Source organism: Alosa alosa, chromosome 12, assembly GCF_017589495.1.
Source record: "Alosa alosa isolate M-15738 ecotype Scorff River chromosome 12, AALO_Geno_1.1, whole genome shotgun sequence".
Taxonomy (NCBI): Eukaryota; Metazoa; Chordata; class Actinopteri; order Clupeiformes; family Clupeidae; genus Alosa; species Alosa alosa.
Genome location: NC_063200.1, coordinates 28575063 through 28587050, shown reverse-complemented (window position 1 = coordinate 28587050; position 11988 = coordinate 28575063). Strand labels below are relative to the sequence as shown.

The 11988-nt window shown below is 43.7% G+C and overlaps 2 protein-coding genes and 1 non-coding gene across 4 annotated transcripts; 1 reads left to right on the top strand and 2 right to left on the bottom strand.

Annotated features, from left to right (window-relative positions):
* Positions 1 to 8: 8 nt before the first annotated feature.
* nop56 (NOP56 ribonucleoprotein homolog) lies at positions 9 to 7946 on the bottom strand. 2 transcript variants are annotated; one of them, XM_048259315.1, is made up of 12 exons: positions 7849 to 7946; positions 6843 to 6932; positions 6626 to 6740; positions 5681 to 5845; positions 5176 to 5374; positions 3810 to 3997; positions 3412 to 3563; positions 2945 to 3045; positions 2389 to 2537; positions 2049 to 2170; positions 1639 to 1800; positions 9 to 1337 (listed from the first exon to the last, which is right to left on the bottom strand). In XM_048259315.1, exons 1-12 carry the CDS (start codon positions 7849 to 7851, stop codon positions 1020 to 1022), a joined length of 1764 nt encoding a protein of 587 aa, XP_048115272.1. In that variant the 5' UTR covers positions 7852 to 7946; the 3' UTR covers positions 9 to 1019. The 2 variants fall into 2 exon arrangements, with proteins under 2 accessions (XP_048115272.1, XP_048115273.1); XM_048259316.1 differs by having other exon boundaries at positions 9 to 1334.
* Positions 1885 to 1953, bottom strand: LOC125305306. The gene has a single exon (XR_007195399.1). It is a non-coding gene; the product is annotated as a small nucleolar RNA SNORD57 (small nucleolar RNA).
* Positions 7067 to 10440, top strand: mlnl (motilin-like; the record flags this gene model as incomplete). Its single annotated transcript, XM_048259318.1, is given in 3 exon segments — positions 7067 to 7085; positions 9788 to 9876; positions 10310 to 10440. A coding segment is annotated over 1 exon segment (114 nt), but the record flags the coding sequence as incomplete, so codon positions are not given.
* Positions 10441 to 11988: the final 1548 nt, after the last annotated feature.

The following is an 11988-nucleotide window of genomic DNA, read 5'->3' as shown; positions in this document are numbered from 1 at the left end:
ACACTTGGTTCTTTAAAAGGTTTATTTCACAGGTTTAACATACATCAACTTTTGTAAAAGAGCATCACTGTCTCAGTAGATCTTGGCTAATCTCGCCTCTGATTTGGACTGGCAACCCACCTCTCAACAACTGCTTTCACATAACTGACACCAGAATAGGTGCACATCTAGTTTCCACCAAGACAGTCACAGGGAAAACTCAAGGCCCTGATCAGTTTGTGGACGGGGTTGGAAAGCTGGATACAATCACTGCAGGTCAGGTGGCATGCCTTTAGATAGATGCCCACGCTAGAATAGAATTCTAGTATTAGTTTAGAGACTAGAGGTGCTTATATCATTTGGGGTAATCTAAATCACTTGTCACAATGCAGCAATGCAGCACTAGGCATTTCAGCCCCGAGTTGGGTATTGTGATTCTGTGTATCTGCACACACCCATTTAATCATGCTCTGTACAGGTTAGAATTGGTGGATGGAAATTAAAATGTTGGCAGGATAGTGTGAGACTGTCCTTTACAGTTTCATCTGGACAAACTGAAGAGGCAGTAGAGGGTATTGGTATTTCAGTCAAAGACAGCCGTTTGTAAAGGAAACAGCAAACAACTTCCGTTATAAAGTCTTAAGGACCATATCAGATGCAAATACTGCAAAATCCACATGGTTTAATTTGATTTCACAATTACAGTTTGCACACACAATGCCACCAAGCAATTTAAGCACTGACCACTAGTGACCAAATGGCCTGGTGGAACATCCTGTAGAGCCTAAAGGCACAAAGCTGAATGTCAGAAGGTGCATGAAGAACTGAGACACTATATACAATGGTTAAAAAAACAGAGCTTAGCGGGTATACCTAGGCCTTTCCTAGCTCATTCCCACCTTGCTCACCTGCAAGGATAACCTGGGAACTCATGACAAAATACAAATGAAAGCTGTACAATACTAAGAAAAAAAAAAAAAAAAAAAAAAAGATTCAGTTCAGTTCATTTTCCCCTCGCTTAGAGGTGTGAAATCATTCATTCACTTGTCCTCAGCCTCCTTCTTGGCCTTTTTCTTTTTCTTCTTTTCTGATATAGGCTCTGCAGTCTCTTCCTCAGCCTCCGCCTTCACCTTTTTCTTCTTTTTCTTAGACGGCGTGTCCTCGACTCCGTTCTCGGAGACTGCTTCCTCCTCGTCCTCCTTCACCTCTTCAGCCTGCTTCTTTTTTTTCTTCTTCGGCGTGGTCGTCTCCACAGATGCCTCCTCACCCTCCTCTTTCACTTCCATCTCCTCCTCGGCAGCCTGCTGCTTCTTTTTCTTCTTCTTGACCGTCACCTCAGCCTCCGCCTCCCCATTCTCCTGATTAGAACAGCAAATACAAACATTTAAAACAGGATTAGATACAGAATCATGAGGCACAGCATCTCCAAGACATCCTGACCAGATATTCAAAAAAGCACTGGACCAAAGGACACCTAGTTGTGAGCAATTTCAAAGACTGTCCTTCTCACTTCAGTGAGAAGACCCACTGATGGGGCCTGTCAATGGTTCGGAGAAGGGTTTCTCTGGCACAGCATGTAAAGGGAGGGAACCATGGGATAGAGTCCATTCCCGTCTAGCCATGCACTCTTACACAGACAACGAACATCCCCAAACTCACCTGTGATGAGGCATCTCCGTTGGACTTGGCCTTCTTGGGCTTGACCTCTTCCTCCTCTCCCTCGCATGTGGAGAGGGCCTCGGACTTCCGCTTCTCCTTTTTCAGGCGTTTCTTCTCTTTCTTGTCCATCTTTCGTTTGATCTCAGCTGCAACCTCTCCGGCCTTGACCAAGGGGAAAAGAAAAGTTCACACATTCGCTCTAGCGGTGCTTCTTGCCTCAATAGCTTACACCACTGATAGACTGCAGTGTCAGACTCATTAAATCAGTTTTTACCCTCATGTTTTTCATCAGGGTAGAAGTAATCATCACTCACTGCACTGATTCACAGATTCAATATTGCTCAACATAATGTTCTTCAACTGATAGCCAAGACCCCATGGTCCTTTCCTTCCCAAAGACACACACACACCTCTTTCACAGCTTCCTTCATGACTTCGACGTTCTTGCGGGGTGCGTCGCCAGTCTCATAGAACGCAAGCCTCTCCTCCACCTGGTCTCTCAGCTTATCACCAAACACACTGGTGGGCACCTCTGCAGACAGAACAGAAAGAACGTTTAGCCTCCGATATAAGGATGTGTACCATCAGGGTACAAAACATGACCAATAGTTTTGCTCAGTGATAAATTTTCAACATTCACTCCCTAGGGGTGATATGCTGTTGACGAAAAATAGACATCATAGCAAGGCGTTTTACAGCAATTGAACCATTACTTGGTTCATTTAACTTCAAGCAATAAATACTGCTCACCAGAGAAGCAGTCAATACGGGAAGCAATCGTGCACTTGTTGGCAAGGTAACGGGAGATGCGACCCTTGTTCTTGGCAGCAGCTCGTCCGATGAAAGTGGAGTGGAAGATCAGACCATACTTGGGTGTATTTCCTTTTGTCTTCAGGGCTCTACATGTGACGGCGCAGAGGTGAAATGCATCACACACAAACTGCAGAATATGACAGCCCTACATAGCTGTGCAGGAAGGTTTGCATTTTACATGTGTACAAACTAATACTTTGTGTTCACTGTTTAAGCATCCTCATAAAAACTAAATCTGACTTGTGTCAACTTTAACTTCCATATCCCTCTGAACACAAACACATGGGCTCTCTGGTGGAGCATGGCTGGTATCTACCTCTAAAGCCCTGGGTAGCCACTCAGCCTGGGGAGGGTGTGCGGTGGAGATAGAGAGGGATCACTTTAAGCCGCGAGAGCAGAGTCCCGTCGGCCAATCACCCGTCTCGTAACCGCCCCCCGCCCTGCCATCACTGTGACCCCCGTGTCGCCCCGCAGGGGAGGGTTGCCCCAGTACCTGAACAGGGCCTTCTCTGCGCCCAGGATCTGCACCGTGGACGCCGGGTACTTGGCCAGGTTCGTCAGACTGCCGGCGTGAGAGATCAGACGTGCACCCACCTAAACATAAATAAATAAAAATACAAAGATATGGAAGAGATTATAAAAGAAAATACCAGGCAACTGGGAGCATCCCTGGGCCAAACCATCAATTTACTTAACAGGAAATGTACACCTTTCTCCAAATCAACTCCACAAATGTTGCAAAGCAGCTAGAGCTACATGTTGCTTACAAAAACTATGGCATTCCAGGATGTGTACAGGGAGGGACAGAGAAGTTCAGTAAAATGGATATGTTGTCAGCACTTGTTCTCAGTGGATTGACAGATTATTGAAACATCATGACTTCTCATCTTGCCACCTCAACACATACTAAAAATCCTCTTGAACGGGCATATAAACAAACTGATCCAGAAAACTACTCACCACATCTCCAATGAGAGCAGCCAAGTTGGGGGCAACCTGGGTCATTTTGGAGCGCAGGTACTCCTGGAGTTCTAGCCGGTAGGCAGTCAATGATACGACCCGACTGGAGAAGCTCTCAATGTTGATTAGGTCAATAGGAGAGATGTCCATACCTAGTGACAAATCCAGAATATTAAAAAAAAAGTTATAATCTTAACTAACCAAGTTCAACGCATCTTAAAATCATACTTTGCCATGAATATGGCAGTTTGGTAGGGGCCACTGAAGTTCAGTAAATGGAAATGTTGTCAGCACAGATTCTCAGGGGATTGACAGATTATAGAAACATCATGACTTATGAGCCCCAACCCAGAACTGCCTCAGTGTATGAGTGTGTGTGAACCAATGGGTTCCCTTACCCATGGAACTTCGGGAAGCATCTAGGATGGCTTGGGCCTTGGCACTGTCCATTACAACCTCCTCCATGGCTTCCAGGTTCTCCTCGCTCAGTTCTTTCCGATTCCCGATCAGCTTGGCCATACGACAATACGTCGAGTTGTCAGGCACAATCTTCACCAGCTCTGGGAAGTGATAGCCATACCACTCACTGCCCGCCAGAAACCAAAAGCAAGCAGGAGAGAATGTGGTGAGGTCAGGGCACAAAAAACAAACTGCTAGGGATATCCCAAGCTAACACACCAAACTGGATGGTCACTGGAGAACCGATCAGTCTAGGTTGTTTCCCCCTCAGGATGCAATTTGCCCACATGGTTTGGACCAAAATGCTCCTGGGGTTGGACTTGATGTCCCTCCTTTTTCTGTACAGTCAGGGCTAGTTAGGGCACCTGGCTGTGGTAAGCACTGGGAGGTCAACAGCAGGGGGCGCTGCAGTATATCCACTTGGCTCGACAAACAGCACTCAACTCCAGGAGCTGCCTCATTATCATATGGAGAGCAGAGCAGATATAACCTTGGATCAGTGTGACCAGCCATCAGGGAGGTTCATTAAAAGAACTATTGACCACAAATCAGCTCTGACAAACCACAGGTGCCTTCTAGGGACTCCTTGTTACTGGACTCTGTAACTGGTAAGAATGTCCCCACACAAGTGATTCAGTTTATTTCACCTGAATCAAATGTGTACTGGGCAAGAAAGAAAGAGAGTTGAAATGCTGTTTGACATGATCTAGGTAGGACGTATGTTTCCACCCAAATTAGATTGAGCCAGGTAAACACTTAGCAGCACCAGTGCGCAAACCCACACACCGCAAACAGCGCATAGCGCAACGGAAGCAGACACACCCAAGCTTTAAGTGTCAAATTAATAACACCCCCAAAACGACTCCATTAGGAGTCAAGGGCAAGTTTCACACAGTTGAATTAGAAGTGCAACAAGACCCATTCGACCCACACCCATGCGTAAAAGAGGGAGTGCCTTGACTGATTGGCCCCACAGCAACACAGCAAAGTTACAAAAAAAGGAAATACTCAGCGACAAATTATACCCATAGCCACTGTAAAGAATGTTAATGTTTTGCCAACTGCAGATTTAGCTGACAGTTGATTTGATAGAATCACAATAAATCAAAGTAGCAATATCATAATGGCCTTCAGATCACAAAGCCAAATCACAAATGGCAAGACCATTACTTTAGTGGCTTTGGTTAACAAGAAAGTGGCAACTGAGGAAGTCTGTCAGGAGTATTTCCTTCATTTGCAAATACAATGACAACCAATGCAGGACAAACACACAAACGAGAACACAGAGCAAGCCGGCCAGCCTACCGCACACGCATGGAGAACGTGTTGATGTCCTTGTCCAACTGGTCCAGCAGAGCAATGGACTGGATGATCATGTTGTCAGCTCGGTTGACATTGAACTTGACCTTAGCGCGCGAGTAGCTGTGGCCCAGACCCAGCTGCGCTTTGGAGGCCGCCAGCGCAGTCAGGCCACGCACCAGGGAGTGGAAGTGCAGACGCACACCTGCAAGAACATGAGGCAGCTTCCTTTACAAACACAGCCAGGGCCCAATATAACAGTAACAAGCTTATGTGAGATGTGGCAGGCTACACGACACTTCTAGGAAATCTAGCTTTGTATTTTATAATCTAGTGGAGCCAGTCTGTTCAGCTTTTCAGTATAAAGCATCAGTGGTCAGTGCATTTGATATCACATCACAACAGACCAGGCGTATCCAGATGACCACCACCAACAAAGGATGGGTCAAGAGTTCATGCTCTTGCCCATCCAGTCTTGATGAGCTGAAGATAGTCTGTGCTGAGAACTCACCTCTGATGATCTCTGCTACCACACCACCGGTCTGAATGGAGAGCTCCAGTTCCTCCTGAAGCGTAGCCCCCACTTTGGCATCTGCCACACCCAGCACTGCCTTGGTTTTACCACCAGAGGGCAGATTTGTCTCCAGGAAGCGCTTCAGGTCCGCATGCACAACCCCTGCAAAGCAAATACACATTTGTAAAATGACAGCATTCAAGAGATGCTGGTTTGTTATTGCATTTAAAAAAAAAAAACTAATGACCTAGCGCAAAGTTATAATCTTAACTAACCAAGTTCAACGCATCTTAAAATCATACTTTGCTAGGAATATGGCAGCTTGATAGGGGCTACTTAAGTTCAGTAAATGGAAATGTTGTCAGCACAGATTCTCAGTGGATTGACAGATTATAGAAACATCATGACTTATGAGCCCCAACCCAAAACTGCCTCAGTGTGTGTGTTAACAGCCAAGACACCGGCTAATGGTTGTATGGAGTGTTTTACTTAAAGCAACACCAAAGAACTTTCCCTCTGTCGCACGCACAGTATTTGTTTATCCAGCACCGGCTTTGCAAATAACAATGTCCACAGACAAGGTAGAATACGTTGCATGATTTATGAAAGCACGATGTATTGCGACATCAAACGCAAGTCAAATTTGTAGTTTCTTATGTCTCATTCCATCGAACTACAGATCCGCTACCCGATCTGGCAAACTTACATAGTGCGGTTATAGCCGATAGAGGGCTGCAAAGCGAATGCAGAAGTGCCAATCACCCTGTTACAAGTTGATGAACCACTGAAACGATTTTGGAAACATTTTAAGGTACAATAAAACGTCGGTGTTGCTTTAATTTCAGTGTTTTACCAGTCACCCCCCAAGAAGCATTAATATTCATATACAAATAATCTGAAATGCTCATCCCCAAATCAGTTACTGTTGGCTATGGGACTAACCTTCAGAGATTGCATTTATGTTCTCCAGGGCAGCCTGTGCAGACTTAAAAGGGAAGAATGCTGCTAGTTTCACTACATTGTTGAACTTGCCAATGTTCAGGACGCTTTCCTCCACCTGAAATAGATGGGGCCATATCAAAACAAATATGCACTGGACCACATTGCAGAACGCGTAAGATATAGTAACAGCAAAAATGTTAACCATTTCGAAACACACCTGGGGTAGCAGCATTCCAATCTCTTCAACCTCTTTGACGGCGAACAGCGCGTAACCCGCCGCATGTTCGAATAGCACGTGCAACAATACCTGTGGAAAAGATGGTTGGTTACTTGTGTTGCTCAATCCAATGGCTGACTATCCCCTTCAAGTTATGTCTCAAGAAATCGATCTTGACCTTATTTAACGTACACACGTGTCAACCTAAAGCCAGCTGAGGTTAGGTTACCGTCGCACCACGTGGTAAGTACAAGCGGTCTCGTTCCTACTACAATCAAATCCGTCAAATTGAAATTCAGATGTCAAATTAATTTTATTTGTGACCAGCATGCATAATCCTCACTACGGTGGGGCGCGTATGTGTTTACCGATTGGCCACATCTATGTACAGAAGTTATCGGGTATGCTAGCTATCCTGGTTAGCATAGGGCCAGGGCGTGCATGCTTAGAAGACCACGTGTCCGACAATCAGCCACATAACAATTGATTGCACGTCGTTTACTACTATAAATACCTTTTAAAACGGAGAAAATATTGTCAGAATAAAAATACAAGTGTGCGCCTTTAAATGAGCCTAGTTGAAATCCTACCCGCCGATTAAATGTCATTAAATCGAGGCCTACGCATCGTGCTACTTGCTCACCAGTTTACACAGCTAACGTTAACCACCACATCCTGAATCTCTTGCAATAGTAACGTTACAAACAACTATTAACCTGTTACAGATATGCAACATATTGATCACCACATTATTGCATTACCAACACCGAGATATGAAACAGGTTCAATCTAAAATGTAAGATATTGGAGTGATGTGCTAATGTTAGCCAGCTACGAAAAGTTCGCAATGTGGTCTCAGATTTTGTTGCAATAAATCTATTATCCTCACTCAGTGATTTTGGGATGGCTTCTACTTGCTCATAAATGCATATCAAACTGTTATTCATCGATCGACCAACTAAATGACAGAATAAGTCGTTTCTGCTCAAACAAAAACTTAGCCTACCATTATTTGAGAATCTTGTGCGACACACCACAGTGTGTTCGCCAGACGATGACTTCTTCAGGAAAGACTCCTGTGTGAGAGTACGCGGCCACATGACTTTATTCACGGCCTGTTGTTCTATCGCGAGATTTATTTACTGCCCTCTGCTGGTAGTTGTTCAAAATATTCAAATAGGTTCTCCATCTCCATCTCTAGAAAACACATCATCATATGCAGGCTCACTATAACTGTCCTTTTTGCTTTTTTAGCACAGTGTGTCCATATTGTTCATTTTTTTTATGTTCCTAAATATAATTTTTGCCAGCTTAACACACTACATCTCAGTTTTGTCTTCAACCTTTTTCCCTCCGAGAGCTACCCAACAGCTGAATAAGTTTTTGCGTTTTAAGGCTCTTCTCAACTCCTTTACCCTCTTTGTTTGTAGACTGTGAATTTGATATTATGGGAATTTTAACAGGTTTACCAAATGACTGTTATCAAATTTACAAACATTTTCCTTGAACCTTTTGGAGAGCAAGCCTACTCAGAAACAGGTGGGGAGGCACTGTTGGAGACCCCTGGCCTACACACTTAAAAATATTTGTAGAAGCAAACAAATTGGTGCAAGATCATCTGATGGCTGCTACAAGTTGCCCACTCCCTTCCACTGATTACTGAATAACAGACTTTCCGGTATCCAAACTCTCCAATGCAGGATATATCTGAAGTGTTATGACAGGAGCATATGTGTGAGAGATGTCTGAGATAGTTTCCACGGAGAAATGCATGTATTGCTTTGGAGAGCATGATGTCTTAATCTCCTGTCTGGTGTTGTAAACATCTTTGTTGTCAGGATACAATATGAGAGGATCCAAATTCTAATCTAAGTTTGCAAACACACCTCTCAGTGCATGCACATGTACCCACACATACAGAACGTACACTCCAATACTGTGTTTGAGTATTGGTGAACAGATGGTTCCCTTTTAACACACACACACACACACACACACTTTCTTGCTCTCTTGCTCTTTCTCTCTCTCAAAACATGTGTTGGGTAAAATCCTTACCATCCTTTTTGGTAATGATGGCATCAATATGTGTAAGCTGTTGATTAAAACAGTCTCAAACTCCCCAGACATCTGACAACAATGTACTTTGCAGGGCCTGTGTCTGAGTGCATCTTGTTTTTGTTGCTATTGTTAGTGCATCTCCTAGATGACTTCACCAAGTGAGACTGCTTTGCTTTTGAGAGAATGTGTTTTTCTTGTCAGTAGTAGACTTGGCACTACTCCCACACACGTCTCTTTAAGTTCTGATCAGGATTAAGATTCTATTTCATTTTAATTTCTTGTCATTACCATTTTGCAAACGGCATGACACATTGAGTGCAGCAACTGCAAGTGTGATGCAAGAAGACAAAAAAGAAACAACCATAAACAAAACAATCAAATGCATATTACTATTAAACATCAAAAATAAGTATTACAGTAGATATCATAAGTGTTTCTGAGGAACTGTCATCATAGTAAAACTATGGACCATTTTCCTATACTAAACCTAATGTTAAAACTTATTTTCAATGAATATCTTCATTGACATTCTCATTTAGTCTAAGATTAACAGGCATAATCAAAACATCAAAACAGTCAAAACAAACCAGCATATTTCTCATGAAATCTATCAAGTAAAAGGCTTATATAATGTCCCAACAACCTATTTTAATCAGCTCAAGGGCAGCTCAAGTGTCTTCAAATCGCCTTCTGTGCCTCAAATATCTTATCTCAAATATAGCAAATGGCAATAACCCAAAAGGGGCAATAACCCAAAAGACAAAATTCCTGGAATATGTCTGTTTCTACGAGTTGAAGAAAGGGGGTTGTGCGGAGCTTTGGAAACGCAACGTCAGGGACGGACAGCTCCGGATTGCCATGAGGATTCTGCCTCTATAAATCCCCAGGAGAAACTGCCCTGAGCCAGAAAGCCACCCCCACGCAGCTGATCTTGACACAGAGGATCAAACAAGTTTTCAGTGCACACCTACGACAGGTGAGAATGGACCCCCCCCTCTCTCTTTTGGACGCCGTTTGTCCTTACATCCTTTCTCCAGTGATCGTTTGTTTGTTCCTCTTCTTGTGTTTTTCTTGCTTTCTCTCTGTGTCTTCTTCAAGCTGTCAGTTGGTTGACCTCGTTTGTGAAGACATGTTTTATCTCATGACACTGTGTCCCTGTCTGCCTGGAGAATTTCATGTACAACATTTCATGTGTAACAATTCTATTCTCTCTGCACGGTTCTCTTCCATCTGTAAGTTCATAATATGTTCAAAACTATTAGTGTATGCCTGTATGTTGTATTTTTATTTTGTGTGTTTATGTATGTATTCATTAATTTGCATTTAGTATATATGTAAGCATGTGGTGTGTGTGTGTGTGTGTGTGTGTGTGTGTGTGTGTGTGTGTGTGTGTGTGTGTGTGTATTTAGCTACAGGAACAGTAAAGATGCGTGGTGCGGTGTTGGGATGCCTGCTGCTGGTGTGTGCTGTGCTCCTGCTGGTCGAGCAAGCCGAGGGTCATATCACCTTCTTCAGCCCCCAACAGATGGAGGAGATGCGGGTAACGACCAGAGTCCCCTCAGTGGAGGTGTAGGGCAGAGGAAAAAGGGAGAGGCTTACAGTAGCTCTCACCTTTATCTCTCACAGGTCAAGGCATCTTGACATGTTATTCCCTAATGGAGTGCCCATGTAATTTATGTGGGCACTTTGTAAGCTTACACAAACACATACATCTCTCAGCATGTGTGCACACACAGACCATGTGCTCCATTGCTGTGTTTCCACATGCAAAGCACTGGTCACTCCTCTCCCCTAAAGTAAAGCATAGAGGTATAGAGATACTGTGATATTAGGAAAACTCTTCTACTTGATGGATAGATTAATGATGTTATCGCTGTATGTATGGCCTAACTTCAGAAAATAGGAGCCATAGAAGTCCTTAGAGAGGCAGTCGTGGCCTACTGGTTAGGGCTTTGGGCTTGTAACCGGAGGGTTGCCGGTTCGATCCCCGACCAGTAGGAACGGCCGAAGTACCCTTGAGCAAGGCACCTAACCTCTCACTGCTCCCTGAGCGGTGCTGTAGTAAGGCAGCTCACTGCTCTGGGTTAGTGTGTGCTTCACCTCACTGTGTGTTTACTGTGTGCTCTGTGTGTTCACTAATTCAAGGATGGGATAAATGCAGAGACCAAATTCCTTGTATACGCAAGTATACTTGGCCGAGAAACATGATTTACATTTACATTTTAAATTACACCATCATACTTCCCACCTGGCGATGTCCATAGATAATCATGTCCACTTTGTGTTGGCTTGGGCAAATGTCATGTGTTCTGATTGGCTCTGTTTCTGTAAATGGGAGTACTTGCTCAGTTTCTAATGCTACATTGCCCATCTATACGATATACTATATATCTATACCATCTATATACTACCCATATATATATACTCTATATATCTAGAATATGTGACAAAAAGCAGCAGTTCCACCCTGATAGGATGAAAGATTGGTTGTACTCTCATCTATCTCCAATCTGACTCCTGTCATTGAGACTGAATGACTCATGACTATCTTGCTGATTTTGTGTTGTGTGGTGGTGTGGTGGTGCCTTACCCTTTAAGGACTGGACCTGTGGGGTATACTACGAAGCACGTTAGACATATCTAGGCTATGTAGACATATTGAGGCTTGACAAAGCCTTGACTCAGGGGTATACTTAAGTGATACTACGATTGCCGTTATGTGATATATTTGTCAAACTAGGCTTTCAGCTCAGATCTGTGCGCGTTCTCGGTGTTGGGATGACTTTGGCCAATCGTGTAACGTGGAGACGCACAAGACCGCCTCTATTTAAAAACAATTACTTCCGCATTCATGAGCGATAGCTTAATCTAAACTGCGGTCATTTTTTGTGTCTAACCTATAACATCAAATAAATCAATTGTCATCAGTTGTTGTATGGTATGCACGTCCATAGTTGGATATTTGCACGCACAGCACTATTAAAGCGCATTCGAGACCCAAATTGTTAGTAGAGGCGGAGCTCCACCTGTAAGATATATGACAGAATCCTACACGTGAGATAACTTCGTTTTAAGACAATTGATTGGT